The sequence below is a fragment of the Daphnia magna genome, linkage group LG6, assembly GCF_020631705.1.
Source record: "Daphnia magna isolate NIES linkage group LG6, ASM2063170v1.1, whole genome shotgun sequence".
Classification (NCBI taxonomy): domain Eukaryota; kingdom Metazoa; phylum Arthropoda; class Branchiopoda; order Diplostraca; family Daphniidae; genus Daphnia; species Daphnia magna.
Window position 1 is genome coordinate 6,403,641 of NC_059187.1, and position 16,361 is coordinate 6,420,001.

General features: G+C 38.3%; 3 protein-coding genes and 1 long non-coding RNA gene across 14 annotated transcripts; 2 read left to right on the plus strand and 2 right to left on the minus strand.

The window, feature by feature from the left end:
• The first annotated feature begins 2,213 nt into the window (after positions 1-2,213).
• On the plus strand, positions 2,214-7,353 carry LOC116935109 (flocculation protein FLO11-like). Of its 3 annotated transcripts, none has more exons than XM_045175476.1 (14): positions 2,214-2,272; positions 2,368-2,505; positions 2,567-2,762; positions 2,836-3,070; positions 3,129-3,406; positions 3,477-3,743; positions 3,800-4,048; positions 4,106-4,369; positions 4,427-4,753; positions 5,389-5,716; positions 5,796-5,930; positions 6,004-6,686; positions 6,747-6,921; positions 6,985-7,353. In XM_045175476.1, exons 4-10 carry the CDS (start codon positions 3,033-3,035, stop codon positions 5,394-5,396), a joined length of 1,431 nt encoding a protein of 476 aa, XP_045031411.1. In that variant the 5' UTR covers positions 2,214-2,272; positions 2,368-2,505; positions 2,567-2,762; positions 2,836-3,032; the 3' UTR covers positions 5,397-5,716; positions 5,796-5,930; positions 6,004-6,686; positions 6,747-6,921; positions 6,985-7,353. The 3 variants fall into 3 exon arrangements, with proteins under 3 accessions (XP_045031411.1, XP_045031410.1, XP_045031409.1); XM_045175475.1 differs by lacking the exon at positions 2,214-2,272 and having other exon boundaries at positions 2,343-2,505; positions 6,004-6,180; positions 6,253-6,686; XM_045175474.1 differs by lacking the exon at positions 2,214-2,272 and having other exon boundaries at positions 2,343-2,505.
• Positions 7,340-10,712, minus strand: LOC116924549. Of its 9 annotated transcripts, none has more exons than XR_006648263.1 (9): positions 10,652-10,712; positions 10,408-10,572; positions 9,626-9,657; positions 9,266-9,514; positions 8,934-9,009; positions 8,671-8,866; positions 8,089-8,611; positions 7,778-8,010; positions 7,340-7,716 (listed from the first exon to the last, which is right to left on the minus strand). XR_006648263.1 is itself a non-coding variant. In XM_045175478.1 (8 exons), exons 6-8 carry the CDS (start codon positions 8,522-8,524, stop codon positions 7,660-7,662), a joined length of 726 nt encoding a protein of 241 aa, XP_045031413.1. In that variant the 5' UTR covers positions 8,525-8,611; positions 8,671-8,866; positions 8,934-9,009; positions 9,266-9,657; positions 10,408-10,572; positions 10,652-10,712; the 3' UTR covers positions 7,340-7,659. The 9 variants fall into 9 exon arrangements, 6 of the variants coding, with proteins under 6 accessions (XP_045031413.1, XP_045031412.1, XP_045031416.1 ...); XR_006648261.1 differs by having other exon boundaries at positions 9,626-9,660; XR_006648262.1 differs by having other exon boundaries at positions 9,266-9,504; positions 9,568-9,660.
• LOC116924551 lies at positions 9,620-10,215 on the plus strand. The gene is made up of 2 exons (XR_004395014.2): positions 9,620-9,754; positions 9,836-10,215. It is a non-coding gene; the product is annotated as an uncharacterized LOC116924551 (long non-coding RNA).
• A 4,066-nt stretch (positions 10,713-14,778) lies between the features above and the next one.
• Positions 14,779-15,550, minus strand: LOC123473896. Its single transcript, XM_045175503.1, has 2 exons — positions 15,052-15,550; positions 14,779-14,933 (listed from the first exon to the last, which is right to left on the minus strand). The coding sequence occupies exons 1-2, from the start codon at positions 15,415-15,417 to the stop codon at positions 14,832-14,834; spliced, it is 468 nt and encodes a 155-aa protein (XP_045031438.1). The 5' UTR covers positions 15,418-15,550; the 3' UTR covers positions 14,779-14,831.
• Between the last annotated feature and the right edge of the window lie 811 nt (positions 15,551-16,361).

A 16,361-nucleotide genomic window follows, 5' to 3' on the forward strand; every position in this document is an offset into this window, starting at 1 on the left:
TTTGTTCACGTTATTTAGAAAGTATCTATACCAGTTCATGATCGAGCACTTCGGATTCAATGGCTGGATGGTTCAGTGGCAGTTGCTTTAAACTAAATTTTGATATTAAATCTGTTGAATTCTGTAGGTATCCCCAAATGTCATTGCTGGGTACCCCATCCTGGCACCAACCCTCAAGTATTTTTGCAGCTTTATAGCGTAGCCGAGAAGCGTATTGAGGTTGAAGTTGATCAAGTGTCCGTTTTCTATTCCTGAGACACTTGTAATAGCCACTTGATGTTAGAACACTTTCTGCTTCGCTATTTGTCATTATTTGTTGCAAGGAAACAGGTGCACTTTTGGGAGGCATAGCTATTGAACACAGCCGTAATCTGTGTAACACCAGTGTTCTGCCGAATAAGGAAAAAATTTATTTGAATATGAATACAAATAAAATGAAAATTGAATCGAATAAAGAATAAGAATAAAGAATAAAAATAAAAAATGAAGAATAAAGAATAAAGAATAAAAATAAAATTTATTTTTATTCGTATTTCGAATAAATTTTCGAATAAATTTTCGAATAAAATAAATTCTAATGATTTTCTTAATTTAAGGATGATGTTTCGATTTTTGAATCATAAAATTAAAAACAATTAATAGTAAATAATTAAGCAAGTGATTTCTTTATTTTGGTGACACAGCCAGTCCAATCAAATCAAACAAAAAAACTTCAATATCAACGGAATCCAGATTCATGGAACAATAGAAAAGTTTATTTGATAATTTTATTACCGAAATGCCTAATTCCAGTTCCAAGATTTGATACACTTTAATACGTAAACGTAACAGCTTAGTTTTATACTTTAAGTTCTTCCAGAAGTAGTATCACTAATTCAAGAGTGTGCTAGTAGCAGACAATTATTGGCCTCATGACATTTTCAATGGCTAAACGGAAAAAATAACTCCAAACAAAAGAGCAACGGCTAGCGGAAACAAAGATTTTTAAACTTAGAGGAACTTTATTTTTTATTCGATTTTTCCATTTAAATTTTGGATAATCGAATAAAAAATAAAAATAAAATACAGGTAAAAAATTTCGAGAATAAAGAATAAGAATAAATCGAATAAAAATTTATTCGAAATAAATAATAAGATTTTATTCGTATTCTTATTCAGAATACGTTTTTTATTCGAAAGAGCTTTATTCGGCAGAACACTGTGTAACACAAAGAAACAACACAGAGTTGACTTGGCTAGCCACACCGTAGGGGAGACCGGGGCTATTTGGGACATTTTTTTTTTTTACGCTGCCATTTTTTTTTTTTACAAGAAAAACGAAAAAAAGTATAGTAGTGATTCCCTTGCATTGTTTTACATTCCGTAATTTTTTTTTATTTTTTTCGTCCAACTATTTCATAGTTATTTAATAAAATGACAAGAGGAAAAAATGAAAAAAAAAAAAAAGTTAGGGTTAAACGGAACAGAGCCAGGGGAAAAATGGAACAACATTTTTCTCTACAACGGCTGAATTATTTTGATTAAAAGACGCACTAATGAAAAGGAAATTCATTTTGCTTTCAGAAGTGCTGCCTTCTTTTAAATTCTGTTACGTATAAGTGGAGATACTATAAAAAAAAGTTTAGATGCCTTTATTTTTTAACTTTTCCCCTTGTTTTTGTCGGTGGGTGGTCGTTTATCTGGCTATAGCTCCACCCTTGTGAACACGTGACTTTTTTACTTCTGTTTAGTAACAACCCTGGCCCTAGTAAAATAGTAAAAAAGCCAACGTAGATATTGAGATTGAGAAACAGGAGGTATTGAGATGCCCTGTTTTACCCCGTTTTCTATGTTCCATTTTACCCGAATCCAAACAACTTCAAATAAACTAAATTATTGAATACTTAAAACACATTTTAAAAAACTAGATACACCACCTTAAACTAGAAGAAAAACCCTATGAAACAGGTATCTCACTTTTATAAAAATATTTATATAAGTATTTCTAAAAGAAAAAACTAAACGTCCTAAATATTTTTGACGAATCCCTTTTTTTTAATATCCCATAAAAATCTACAAGCTAATCGGAATTTCAAGACAAAAAGTTAATAGGATAAATTACACATTATTTAGGATACGCTATATTTATTTCTACATTTTAAAACAAATTGTACATATTTTAATCCCCTTGTACATTTTAGCCCCATGTCCCGCATAGCCCCGGTCTCCCCTACTGGTCGAACCACACCGTTGTGGTTTATCCTGTCCCACTTTTTCGGCCGCTGCACTGCAGGTACTGCCGTAACACGTAACTCCATCTGCCGTACTCTATTTTAACTTATTTTGAATTTTTTTTTTGTTTTGGTCCTAAAAATGTCTGGACATGAGGCGTACTTAGAGGTTTTAAATAGTCAGACACCTTTAACTCTGAGCTACGGGAATTTAGGAAATCAAAGACGACGTAATTCGCGGACAGCTACTTCTCCTTCGGGAATAAACAACGTGCTAGCTGACGCCAGAACGAAGGTATTCAGTGTTTTCCCTTACAACAAAAGACAAATAAACTTATATTCTTTTGTTTTCCCAGCTCTTCAGCTCATGGAGGGACGGAAGTACCCAGGGTTTTCTGTTTTACACTAAGCCCACACAGAAAAGGCAACCAAACAATTTTTGGTTTATTGGGCCAGATGCAGAAAACTTCAGGGACAGCACTGGTTGGGATGATGGAAATGGTGGAGGCTTAAGGAGTATCATCGAGAAACTATTTTGTGGCTGGAAAGCAAGTAAGTATTTAATTTTGTTTTGTATACAAAGTACGATACATTTTCATTTAAATTTTTTAAATTTGTATTGTAGGATCCCCCGATGCACTTCATGTGCCAAAAACAAAAGTAGTTCCTAATCAAGAACCTACATTGGACATCACAGGAGAAACAGTTGATATTCTCGACCACATTTCAATCACCAATGCAGCAAGCATTGCTGTTGAACGAGCAGAATCCGTAGCTGCCAAAAACTTATTGTCAAAGCAAAAACAGCCAGGATGGAGCACTATGTCTGCAACTGAAAGGGTTGCTGCAGTAAGTAAAAGGTAAGAATAGTTTGATTTAATTCTTTTAGTCTTAATCACATGAGTTTCATTACATTAGGTATCTTAAGAAGAAAACCCGTCTTGCTCAAATGGATACTTCCATTAGGGAACATCATTCCCCAGACCCGGGTCTTTCACATTTCCAAGATTTGCCCTCAACATCTGGAAGTTTTAGTGTCTATCCCTCCCCCTCAAAGTCTTTCACGCCAGATGCCATTTCACCTCAACTAACCCGATCTTCATCATCTGTAAATTATGCTCGAACTACTAGCAAATCACCTTTTAAAGTGACCCAGTTGGCAGGTGTTGGAGAGAACCAACTTGAAGATATGGGAGGTAAGGTTTCATCAGAAATTTTTTAACGTTTAGGAGTGACATTATGGTTTGACTGTTTTTTTTCTTCTAGCGACTAAACGAAGGCTATTTATGCCTTGCCAAAGCGATCGACCATCTGTTCTTACTTACTCCGATCATCGAATCGAGCGCAGCTCTATTCGTGTCCAGCTCAGCCCAAAGTCTAAGGAAACGGCGACTGGGTCTTCAGTTTTGCCAGCTTCGTCAGCCGCTCTAGTTATATCGCGTCAAAGTTCTTTTTCTTCCAAACTTTCAAAGACAAGTTCGCGTTTAGTGCCTTTGAAAGGTGTCGCCAAAATGACGCCCATGAATACCGCAGGTAACATGCTCCTTAAGTTTTAACTGTTTTGGTTAATCGACTTTCATTTTCTCTAGAGTCTAGTCAACGGCTTTTTTCTCCCTCAAAGATCAACGATGATTGTAATAGTGTCCAGCTCAGCCGTAAGTCTAATGGGACGGCAGCTATGCCATCCGTTTTGCCAGCTCCATCAGCAGTTTTGCCAGCTCCATCAGCAGTTTTAGTAACATCGCGTCAGAGTTCTTTGTCTTCCGAACTTTCAAAGACAAATTGTCGTTTGATGCCTTTGAAAGGTGTCGCCAAAATGACGCCCAAGAATATCACAGGTAACACGCCCCTTAAGTTTTAACTGTTTTGGTTGATCGACTATCATTTTCTCATAGAGGCTAGTCAACGGCTTCCCTCAAAGGTCAACGATGACTGTAATAGTGCCCAGCTCAGCCGTAAGTCTAATGGGACGGCAGCTGTGCCATCCGTTTTGCCAGCTCCATCAGCAGTTTTGCCAGCTCCATCTGCAGTTTTGCCAGCTCCATCAGCAGTTTTAGTAACATCGCGTCAGAGTTCTTTGTCTTCCGAACTTTCAAAGACAAATTGTCGTTTGATGCCTTTGAAAGGTGTCGCCAAAATGACGCCCAAGAATACCACAGGTAACATGCCCCTTAAGTTTTAACTGTTTTGGTTAATCGACTATCATTTTCTCATAGAGTCTAGTCAACGGCTTCCCTCAAAGGTCAACGATGACTGTAATAGTGTCCAGCTGAACCGTAAGTCTAATGGGACTGCAGCTATGTCATCCGTTTTGCCAGCTCCATCAGCAGTTCTGCCAGCTCGATCTGCAGTTTTGCCAGCTCCATCTGCAGTTTTGCCAGCTCCATCAGCAGTTTTGCCAGCTCCATCAGCAGTTTTGCCAGCTCCATCAGCAGTTTTAGTAACATCGCGTCAGAGTTCTCTGTCTTCCGAACTTTCAAAGACAAATTCGCATGTGGTGCCTTTGAAAGGTGTCGCTAAAATGACATCCAAGAATACCGCAGGTAACATGCTCCTTAAGTTTGTACTGTTTTGGTTAATCGACTGATCATTTTCTTTCAGAGTCTAGTCAACGGCTTTTTTCTCCCTCGAATATCAGCGATTGTAGTACAAACGAAAAATTACTAAGTTCAGAAGTTTTAAGTCAGATAATTTTAGCTTAACAAGAAGTGTTAAATAGTAGTCAGTTTAACACAAAGAGAAAATGGTTCATTTAAAGAAGTTATGTTGAATGTATATTATGTATGAGCATGTAGCGAAGCGAGGGATGGGATTAATCCCATCCCATCCATTATACATTCCTTGATCGATATATTTCGCGGGAATAGACCTGTATAATGATTGGCGCTTTCATTGTTACGCTTTATAATCGATTGTTGAAGCGAGGTATAAGTCTTATTGCAATTAAGAGCACATGATTGAAGCCATTTGCTTTGGTGAACTGAACAGACAAACATGCCTATGCCGAGAATTCTGCATAGGGTAAGTTTTACTTGTTACATCAGTTAGTGCTGCAACTAGTTTTTAAGCTTAAGTGTACCTAGCCCTGTTAGTGTTTCTTGCCTATATTCAAACAATTTTAAGCTATTATGTGTCTGACCTTGTCTCTTCGTTTCTTACATTTTGCTTTGTTTCTTAGTACGGTAGCTCTTTCAACAAAGGGGAATTCCAAGGGTTTTATCCTTCCTTGGCTTTGGAACCTGGTCCTATCAATTATCCCCTCCTGTTTCAAGTGGTCTCAAGTCAGCAGCCTGACTATCTTGGCAATCCAACTGAGCTGCTTTACATGATCCCGGAGAACTGGATGGACAATCGTTGCCAATTCTTCTTGTACCCGCCACCTGATTTCCCCGTTCTGGGACTGCCACCATGGAGTTGGGGTCTGATCAATTACAAATGACGGCGCTATCCAGAACAACAATTTGTGGAATACGATATTATGGACATCATCACTGAAAACGGTCCCGGTAAGAGTTTTTGTTTGTGTCATTGGTTCTTAAATTCGAGCTTAAATTGTGTTTTCTTTCTGAAAACTTTATCTTTTAGTGTCTTTTGAGGAAGCCCAGCAACAGCTCAATGAAATAAATTTAAGTCTAGCTTCATCAGGAACATCAGAGGTGTTGCCTAGTTCGGAATCTCAAATCAATTTTAAAACTCAAGATCTGTTTCGTGAGGACCCTGGTAATTTTGCTAATTGTTAATTAAAAATTTTAACACTAATTAAAATGCTTATTGACTTAATAATTCTTTTTAGATCAGGCCAATTCATATCATAGCATCCTGGATATATCACAGTCACGTTCCTCAGCCTCATTTGTGACTAGTTCCCCCCACATCTCTAAAAAGTCAAGCTCGAGAAAACAAACATCTGGTAGCACTCGATTTCCGACGGTTGCAAAGAGACCCATTACGTCAACAGCCGCGACTCGGAGTAACAAACGAAATACAAGCAGCTCATCACCATCACAGGGTCTCAATAATGAAACCATGGTGTCTATTACAGCAATTACCAGGACCCCCACTGAAGGAAGAAGCTCACCAGCCCAAGTGCAGCCTGGTTCCAGTAGCAGATCTAACACACGTCACAGTCCACCTTTACAAGGGGCAAGGGTCAGTAAAGAGAAAGCAACGACCGTTTTGTCTGTTAGAACCGAGTCTCCCGTTGCCAACCAAATCCCACTGGCCGTAGTAGTAGAAAAAGATGTTTGCACTGACAAAGTTGAATGGAGAAAAGAAATGTTGCGACAGAATATGGTAACACACGCTCTCCTTAGAGATTTGATCCCCCAAAAGCGACTTATTTCAAAAGTGCTGCAAACATTCTTGACACGGTTCACTCAAAAAGTAGAAAAGGAAGTTAAGTTGCCCCTTAATCAATTTGAGGAAATTGAAGCGTTAAATACTGCTCTATTGGATATGGAACTCAGCGTAAGCCTCGTAAGTTTTTGTCGGTCTTCCTTTCCATATCCTTTTTAATATTTTTTAATTTTTCGTTAGTGTGGAATCCAAATTGATAAGTTACGTTTGTTGAAAACGGAACTTCTGATTTGAAAATCATTTTTTGTCTCTCTTCTTTCTGCCCAACTGCCCCACAAAATCCAATGGAAAAAAAGAGGACAAGACCGACGTCCTGGATTTGGACATTTAACCAATTTCGTCGCCGTATTTGGAGGTAGTAGATAAATAACTTATTTTAGATATATTCAATTAATAATCTAAAACCTTTTTTTTGCAGTTGTGGTCATGGCCATTTTGGAAACTCATAAGAAGCAAACAAACATCAGCAAGATTATTACAGCAGTGCAAACTGCGCGTAGGTTCCACGCAGCTCAATACCAGAAATACCTGAATACCGACGACGAAGCAAATGACGAAGATGTCGGTGGCGAAGGTGAACGCCCAAGGGTTGATGTGCAGACTATATCAGAAATTGAATCACGAGTGAATCAGATTCTAAAATCTCTGGAAGTGTATTCTGACACACAAGCCTAATTTAAAATTGCAATTTGCCTGAATGTTGAATTAATGTTTTTCGTTAAAGCAGTGACATCGTGTTTAGTTTTCATTCCTTAACAAATAAATTCAGCAAATGGTTTTCTGTTTATATTTGTTTATCTCAATTCTTATTCAATAGAAAACAGCTTTCTCTATTCATTTAAATATATAAGGTTGGGTAAGGAAATGGTAAATTGAAAATCTGGCCAGATGACTTCCATTTAAAATACAGTCGCAGATTAAATGCATTTTAAATTCATTTTTGAACGCATATATCCTTTTGAAAAAAATGCACCAATATCTAACTCATAAACGGCCATTTGGCGTAAAGATAGCGTTTTTGGCGCACATTAATCGCTTTTATGAACAATTAAGAAACGCATTCATCCAAAAAAAATTGCAATTTGAATGGTTTTCAACTGCATTGTTGGTCGCAAAAATTCTTCACGGGTAGTGAACGGATCATCCTGACCTATAAAGACGAGAAAATGAAGTGTATCTTAAAAAATCGTATTCACTTTAATTTTAAGTACCAATTGATAATAATTGTCTTTTTCCAGTAATTGTTGTTCCAACTCTTTGATTTCTTCTACTTCCTTCAAGGGTGCCATTAAAAAAGTGGGATTTTCTGCTGCTGGTAAAACCGCAGGTAGGGTGAGATTATTCAACTTTCCATCCATTATGACCAGTTTTTCCATAAGATTTGTTAATGTTTTGTTTTGTTTCAATGTTTCCCTCACCAACTTTTTTACAATTTTCTCAAAACCTGCAATTAAAATAAAGCATTTAATAATGAAATAAGAGCATATTAGAGGAAATTACTAATAGGATATCTCGAGTATACCTTCCGTGTTAGTTGGCTGGGCAACAACAACTTGATCACGCTCACCCATTTCTCTTCTAACTACAGACGATGAACCAGCAGTTGACGATGGAGAGTTAACATTAAACAATGAAGTCGATTGATGGCTTTCAAGAGCATTAGCATTGGAACGTTCTACTGCAAATCGTGTGTTGTCAGAAATTGACGGTACAGACACGAGAGAATCGAAACAATACGACTGACTGTATTCTGCGTTATGCTGAAAGAACTGCGTGGGTACATTAACAACTTGTCTGGTTGTTCGAACAGCATTTGCAGACAATTCCGGAGGAATAGAAGGAGTGTCGAATTGAGTGGGCCCGTACATTCCGTCAGTACTTGCATCACTGCTGGAATCGTGTGATTCATCAACGGTAAATCGTTTTCTTGGCCTCTTATTCCTATGGCCTTTACCCATTTGTTGTTGTGTTTGGCTTTCCGATGCAGAGTTGATATCAGATTAAAGCAGCTATATTCTCTTTGGCACGAGAGGCCTCATACGAATCTGGAAAATAAATATGTTGTGAATATGAACTGTAATATAACAATAACAAAAAAACATACCAAATGTTCCCCGGATCTTACACTAATAAAGAAACCAATCTGGTTGTGGAGTTTTACGCTTCACTGAAGCCCTCTCCCCAAGTGTCCTGGGATACCAGCACTGTGTCCCATCGTTAACCCAAAAATCAGGGACAGTTGCAACATAAGGGTCCGTTGCAGTAGTTAAATCAACCAGAAAATATTTGCCAGATTGAACCTGCCAACAGAGATGAATTTTAGTATCTGATAATGACGACGTGCAACAATGTTCAAATAAAACTTACAACTGAAGACGCCATTGAGATGCTGGTATGTAAATGAATACTTCTTTCTTGTTGTAAAAAAAATCAGAATCTATGCCTGCAAAGTAAGGTAACCATAAGTTAGTTGTCAGGTAAATCAATGTTAATTTTTTATCATCGCGTGGACAACAACTGAATTTCAAACATGAAGAAACAAGGAATGGAACAAATTACCCATACAATTATTGAAATATTTCAACACTAAAGCGTGAATTGCAAAACAAATATATTAACTTAATTAATAACAAATATATGCTTAACAAATATATTAACTTAATTAACAAATATATTAACGCAAAGAAATATTAACTTACTATTTTAGCTAAAAGCGCAAGAAAACCACGGTAATATAAATATTTAACGATCAGCAGGCCAAATGTTCATCAGCAATAAACTTCATGGAATAATTTCACAGGGTTTTAGTCTGCTGAATTCTCGTCAAACTATTTAACACGCTAAAAGGAAGAAGTATACGCTGTTGCAAATAATTTTGTAATTGTTCCATTTCGATATCCATGAATGATGATCCGAGCAATACATTGGTGATTTACGTCTATAATATTCTAAATAAAATTAAAATTTGAATCAATTTTTATATTACTGATGCTTCATTTACATAACTTATGTTTTTTTGTTTGGGCAACGATCTTTCATAAAATAATCCGGCAACGTACTTCATGTGAAGTTGTCTAGAAAGCTTGTTAGTCTGCTAAAAATTAAAATCACATATTAAAAGGATATGTTCAATTTTGTTTTTTGAGAACAGTAAATTATTAGGCGGTTATAACTGAATATTACTTACGGTATTGTAAATAAAAGTAGCGGTCCTTAATGATTTATATCTAACGAACCTAACTATATCTTTGTCATATTTTTCTAATAAGATTATGTCCCAAAATCAGCAAAAAGAGGCTTATTCATCTTCATCAGGCATTAATAATGGACGTAAAAGTAAAAATAACGTTGGCCCTCGTCAAACGCGCCGAAGACTTAAAATGGCATTTGATGAATTTATGAAGGAAACAGAATTGAAAGAATCTTGGTGTGTAATGTAAGTATGCTGTAATCGTATCATTCAAGTTATGAGCTATGTTAGACGAACTATTGGTATCAAAATTGTCTGCTCATCTCGAATCTGTTCCCCTAACTTCTGTAATGTGTAAAGCATTTTGCATTCCAATTACGATACCTAAAAACGGATCATTCTTTACATGCCCACTTGTAAATCACTGTCTTTTTCAATAAAAACCGATTGGTCTGACAACTTGAAATTTTCTTACTTTTAATTTTGCATAATCAATAAAAGAAATAATAAAAAGAAATAGCTTATTTATCGTAAATATACATATCACAAATTAGGATATCCATAAGAGATCCATGAGACGTTTGGGAATTAAAGATAGGTATGTCCGTTTTCGGTCAGCTGCGGATATCCTATGAACCGTCTATTTGATACCTTTTTCTGTGATCCGAAGATGGACAGCCGATGGATGTAATCACTTGGACCGGCAGTAAAACGGATCTATACAGACGGTCTATTGAATGTCCGCAAATGACCGAAAACGGACGAACCTAGTTTGGATGGCCGGACGTTCCATGGACGTCATATGGATGCGGTGTGCTAGTAGGGAACGAATACAACAAGTGATGACTTAAATTCTAAACAATGGTTTAACTCAAACAAAAGGGATAACCATTACCAAAAGTTGGAGAAGCGTCTGAAGACCTCTTGGGAAACCAGGGAACTCCTCCTACGGAGCCCAGCTCCGGGAGCTCACCCGATGGAGACTCATCTAACGCAGGTTCGGGGAAGCGTTTTATACCGTCACGCGAATTACTCCCCTTCCGGACTGCGTATCTGCGTATCTTTCTTAGAGCGGACTTCTCCTGATAATTTCTTCACCACGATCGCAGCGTTGTCCAAGGAGCGGATGACTCATCTCTGCGAAGAGATAACCAATCTCCCTTTTCACCCGCGACAATACCTATTCGAGCAGGGTTGGACTATCGCGATACGCAGAAGTATCGCGGTAGTATCGCAGTATCGCGATACTTTTTTGGAAAAATGAAGTATCAGTATCGCGATACCGATACTTTTTAAAAGTAACGCTTCCAACCCTGTATTCGAGAAGTAAACTGATTGGCTATTTTTCGTGAGATCGGTGTGGTTTGACGAGTCTTCGTCTCTTTTCCTATCCCAGTCATAAGTGAAATTAAATTAATCAGAATCGGTAAACTATGAGTTATAAATTCAAATAAATAACAGAAGTGGATAGCTCTTCATAAAATCTTTCATTTCTGTAAAATTATCGTAGCGTGCTCAAATTTTAAGCCAACTCAAACTCAAACTAAACATTTTGAGCGGCACTCAACTCAACTCTCCGCTCATTTCATACTGCCACCTAGCGGTCGTTTTAGTACATATGTGTTAAAACGACAGTTACAGTTTTTTTTTTCACTCAAAAATGGGGTTTGTAGGGTGGATCCGAAGCGGCTGTTGCGCTTTAGTACTATGCTACTATGCTAGGGTGGCATCCATGACGCACGAGAGTGATATTGATTCCAAGTATACTTAGCACATGGGGCCAATTGTTAAGTATACTTGGGATAAAAAAACGGGTCTTGTTTAAATCCCATAGATCTTCTTTATGTCCTTGCAGTTTCGTGTTAAGTCTAATAGTTTATTCAAGATCCAACCAGACCTTTAAAAATGGCCAAAAATCTCTGGAACTTTCCGGCAATGGATCTACTGTAGCCTTATCTATTCCGCTGATCAACTCCTGCAGTGCGTCCGTGAATGCGTGATACTTTTCCGTCCATGAAGGTAACACTGAGTCTTGAACTCAGTAAGCAGTTCAGGACTAAATTCACCGTTTAATACTTCGATGATCTCGCTTGAAAAGTTGTCTACTCCACAAATGAATCGTATTCCGCTAATCGTTGAGAACCAAGCCCACAGATGAAGGGAATGCTTGTTTTTTTTTTACCTTTTGTCTGGAATTATAAAAAATATGTATCCGCGTATTGTCACAACAAGAACTAAAAGGTAACAGAAACATAAAAAATTTTATGTTACATCAAAGTAAGTCATCAAATGATATAGCAGATGAAGATAGCAGATGTTCTCTTACGTGAGAGAGAACTAAAATAATTCAAAACCTCATCTGGAATCGAGCACCGATCTCCAGCATCACATTCAGAAAGGCTACACCTACGTCATTGACAATGACGTAAACATTCACAGACAGCTGAAACATAAACTAAATTGTTTCAGTAGGCAACATTACCAAGCACAAGCCCTAAATTTCCAACTGGCGTTTAAAAAAAAACACACCACCCTGGTGGTTGCAAAAATGTCCCGACCTGTTACTTGCCTTAAAGCAATACCTTAAGACATAAAAAAAAGTCTAGACTTACCCAACCCTGCCCTGTCGTGTCCATCACCCCGTCTACCCTTCCCCTTAAAGAAAAACAAACAAACAACCCGCTACTCCACCAATAGGTGGCTTTAAAAAATCGGTGTTCTGATTTTTGGGCAGAATACTGTACTTGACGATGGGCGAATCATTCCAGTGCTTAAGATCTTGGCCACTTTGTCAACGATTGTTTCTCTTTCATACCTTGACACTCGGTATGGCGCTGATCGGACTGCCCGCGCGTCGCCTGTGTCAATCACATGTTCGGCCTGATCCATTTGTCCAATCTGCTGGGAAAAAATCTCTAACGTCACTTGATAACTACCAAAAGACTGATTTTTTCTCCTTCCAAAAATCCTTTACCAAACCTCAGCTTTGCCATCCATGACGGACCAGGTTTTTGCCCCGATTCGTCTTCTATTGATGCTCAGCTCACGGGGGGAAATTCCTTCCTTCGTTTCCATCATCACTTCCGCTTCGAGGCCAATGTCAATAGATGAAATCAGGTCCCGTCTTTTTAATGGAGAGGACTGGACTGCAAGTTGACAATCGAGACTTCAGTTTGTCTTTCTTTATCGTCATCACGGCTAACTGCACCATCCATTCTCTTCCTGGGTGAGCACAGTGATTTCTTTTCACTACCCCATTTCCAGTAAATTATCTGAATACTTTCACTGAGAGGAGCATCATTGAATCCCCTGGAGTACACACTGAATCAATTAATTTAACAGTGTCCACCACGACTACGTTTTGGTGAAAACTCTTCCACGTGTATATTAATCAGTTGAACTGAAACACTAAGACTTCCTGCAGCAATTTCCTCGGCTTCGTCCGAGAAACGCACTTTTTATAATCAACTATCCTCTTACTTTTCTATTCCTTATTAATATCCATCCCCTTCCCTTCAAGAACAAGTCTCCCTCCCTAACCAATAATTTCGTATAGAGCAGTAAAACATCCTACGTTGCACGTTCTCCACAAATGCGAAAATCTCATTTGTGTCCAAGTTGGTGTGCTGCGGCTGCAGCGTCTTATGGAGAAACAAACTTCTTCATGTTAAAAAATAAGTTTTCATAAATATAATTAAGATTTTCCCCCTTTTCTTCCTAGCAGAGGGTACCCTATTCATTTTTTCATTTCCCAATTTTTTTTCTAGCCCTAGTTCTATCTGGTTTATTTTTATTTAGCTATTGTTTGTGAATGGTTTGTTGTTCATCCCCTTGTAGCAGACGAATTTCTGGCAGCAAACGAAATTCTTCGGCTAAAAGAAACGAGCAACTTACGATCGTTGGCGATTATCTAATTTGGTTAGATACAAATTATCAACGCCCACTTTTAGATAATCACCATCTACTGGACAAAAATTATACTGCGTACAGGATTGTATCGATGTAATAAACACGGTTAACATGATTTTTCTAAAATGATATTCAAAAGGGATTGTGAGTTGTGGTAACCATACTACTAACAAGCCTCAAACAATAAAGCAAAAAAGAAAAAAAAATTGTTCGTCTAATTTGCATTGATAGTCGTCAACAAGAAATTTATGCCGGCGAGGATTTGAATGAATGTAGTTGGCCGTAGCGCTAAGGTTCCCAGCTGGCACAGGTCACTGCTAGAAAGTGACCTTGAAACAACCTCTTTTGGCTTGGTAACAACCCGAAGTAAAAACCAGGTCATGTCCGATTTACTGTCTATTGCACACGCCTGGTCACGACCAATTGAAATTATTAGGTAATGACCCAGTGTGTGTAATAAACTGTGAAGTGGTGCCAACCTGGTTTAACTCGGGTAGTGACCAAGCAAAAAGAGGTAGTTTAATGATCACTTCCCAGCAATGACCTGTGCCAGCTGCGGATCAAGAGAAAAACGGTTTACAACTTGATTTACTTCCACAGTTCTTTGTATTTTTGCTTCTGGAACCGGATACAAATAAAAACAATTATTAAAATAAATGAAAATAATACAATTTGAGAAAATTTCTTTTAGGAAAAATGAAATATTGAAAAGTGAGATCTTCTTAGTCTTCTTATTTTGTTTCTTCTTAGTTTGTTTCTTCTTAGTTTACTTCTTCCCTTTGCCTTTATTGGAGACGGACCAACTGGCCGAGTTTTAAATGTTGGATACTGCGGATCTGTTGGATCCACTGGTTCCGGCAACCGGGGAATCCGACAGACTTGGAACACACGACTCAACGACGTTTGCAGTGTCTTCAGCGCGCTGGACTTTGACTTTGACTTTGACTTGAAAATCCAATCTTGGGAAGCCTTTTCAATGTCAGGATCGTTGACATCTGCATTCTTTTTGTTTGCCTTTACCGTTCCTGCAAATTAGAAAAGGAATGGAATTTGTAGTTTAAATTAATTAATTGAAAAGTAATGTGACTTAATGGCAGTCACTTACTAACAACGAGAGAGAAGCAATTTGATCCTTTTACGGCAATTTTCTTCTTATCTCTTCCTATTCACGACAACTCGCAGCCAAATTTGTCCGTTACAAGGGCTGCCCATATACGGCGGACGAAGTCACCAAGGTCACTGCCACCCAATGTCGAATATTTTGAAACCTAAACAACGAGGAACAAAAGGAAATTAACAGCCAATCTTTAAATAAAAAATTGGATTTACATAATTTTCGCAAACACAGGGAAGGGAACTGGACTAAAAAAACCCATTGAAACCTACCAGTTTGATGCAATTGCGTTTGTCCATCAAAAGATCCTCCAGCATCTGCCAGCTGTCACAGTCGTCAACAGGCAACTTCATAACTTCGTCGAAGAGGTCTTCAATGTGTTGGTTGTCCTGGAAGGCCAACAGTCGATAAATTTTCTGTTCCACTCGATTAACACATTCGAGGATCTCGCATGATTTCTTCAACGTCAGCCGAGAAACATTCTTGTCCAAGGAGGATTCTTGAGCAATCGCGGGTTTCTTGAGGGAAGATGAAGTATTCTTATCGACAAAAAGACGCCTCTTGGAGCCAGGAGAAGCTGCGACATGCTGATGACTGGAAACTGAAGACGACATTGGAGCCGGAAGCTGGTGGTTCATGTCACGGAGGGGAGAGAGGGGCTTAATACCAAGTGGCTGCTTGAAACGACTGATGGTTTCGACACCATCCTTCTGCGTGTTGAAGATCTTGGAGAAAACCGTTTTCGCGAGATTGTTCAAATGACGGGATTTGTTTGCACTGGCTTTAGCATTGACAGGCTTTTTAGCAACCGTGTTGACAGCGTTTGTCTTGGTAGCGTTTACCTTGGCAGCGTTTGTCTTTAAAAGGTTGGACTTGGCAGCGTTTGCCTTTGCAATGTTGATCTCGTTGGTTTTTTCTCGGCTGCTGACTTGCCTTGACTTTGGACAGGACTCTCTCGTAAAGTGGTAACTTCATTCTCCGATTCTAGATCTGAAACATAAATCACATGAACATTGACATAAATCAGACTTAACACACACCGACATAAATACACACCTTCATCCAAAGCTGGTAAGGTGTCTTCAATCGTTTCGTCGGGAGACGAGTCGCTATCCTCCTCTGAACTGATAGCGCACTTTTGGGTTGATGTTGAAGGGCCGTTTGTGATTGATCTCTTTTCCATTGTAGGGCTGAACCGACGAGGAGGTAAAGATCTTCTTTTCTTCGGCTTTTCCACATCCGAAGTAAGCAAATCAGAATCAGGGTTCAACGCTCTTTTTTCCCACCCTCTTGCAACTTTACAGTCATCTGTCGAAATAAATAAAATAACATAATGTATAATTAATCGTTAAATTAAGATGTATACGAGCTACGATTATTCCTACGGAAAACTTACCATAAATTTTAAGCAACATGTAAGGGTAACTGGGCCAATTTTATTCGGGAGTTTGGTGACTTCTTACAGCCTTTTCCAATTTCGGTCCCTTGAAGTTTGGATAAAACATGACATCTTGGTCCACTCTCCAATTTTCGGAAACCATTGCTACCTCTTCCGCCGATGAAGTGTAGAGGATCACCACCA

Coding starts and splice junctions, on each gene's coding strand:
- LOC116935109 (XM_045175474.1), top strand. CDS start 2,353: ATGTCTGGACATGAGGCGTACTTAGAGGTTTTAAATAGTCAGACACCT. Junction 2,506..2,566: donor TAGCTGACGCCAGAACGAAG/GTATTCAGTGTT, acceptor TTGTTTTCCCAG/CTCTTCAGCTCATGGAGGGA. Junction 4,049..4,105: donor GACGCCCAAGAATATCACAG/GTAACACGCCCC, acceptor ATTTTCTCATAG/AGGCTAGTCAACGGCTTCCC.
- LOC116924549 (XM_045175481.1), bottom strand. CDS start 8,524: ATGGGTAAAGGCCATAGGAATAAGAGGCCAAGAAAACGATTTACCGTT. Junction 8,011..8,088: donor CCAGCCAACTAACACGGAAG/GTATACTCGAGA, acceptor TTTTAATTGCAG/GTTTTGAGAAAATTGTAAAA. Junction 7,717..7,777: donor AAGACAATTATTATCAATTG/GTACTTAAAATT, acceptor TCGTCTTTATAG/GTCAGGATGATCCGTTCACT.
- LOC123473896 (XM_045175503.1), bottom strand. CDS start 15,417: ATGAACCACCAGCTTCCGGCTCCAATGTCGTCTTCAGTTTCCAGTCAT. Junction 14,934..15,051: donor AACGCAATTGCATCAAACTG/GTAGGTTTCAAT, acceptor CTCGTTGTTTAG/GTTTCAAAATATTCGACATT.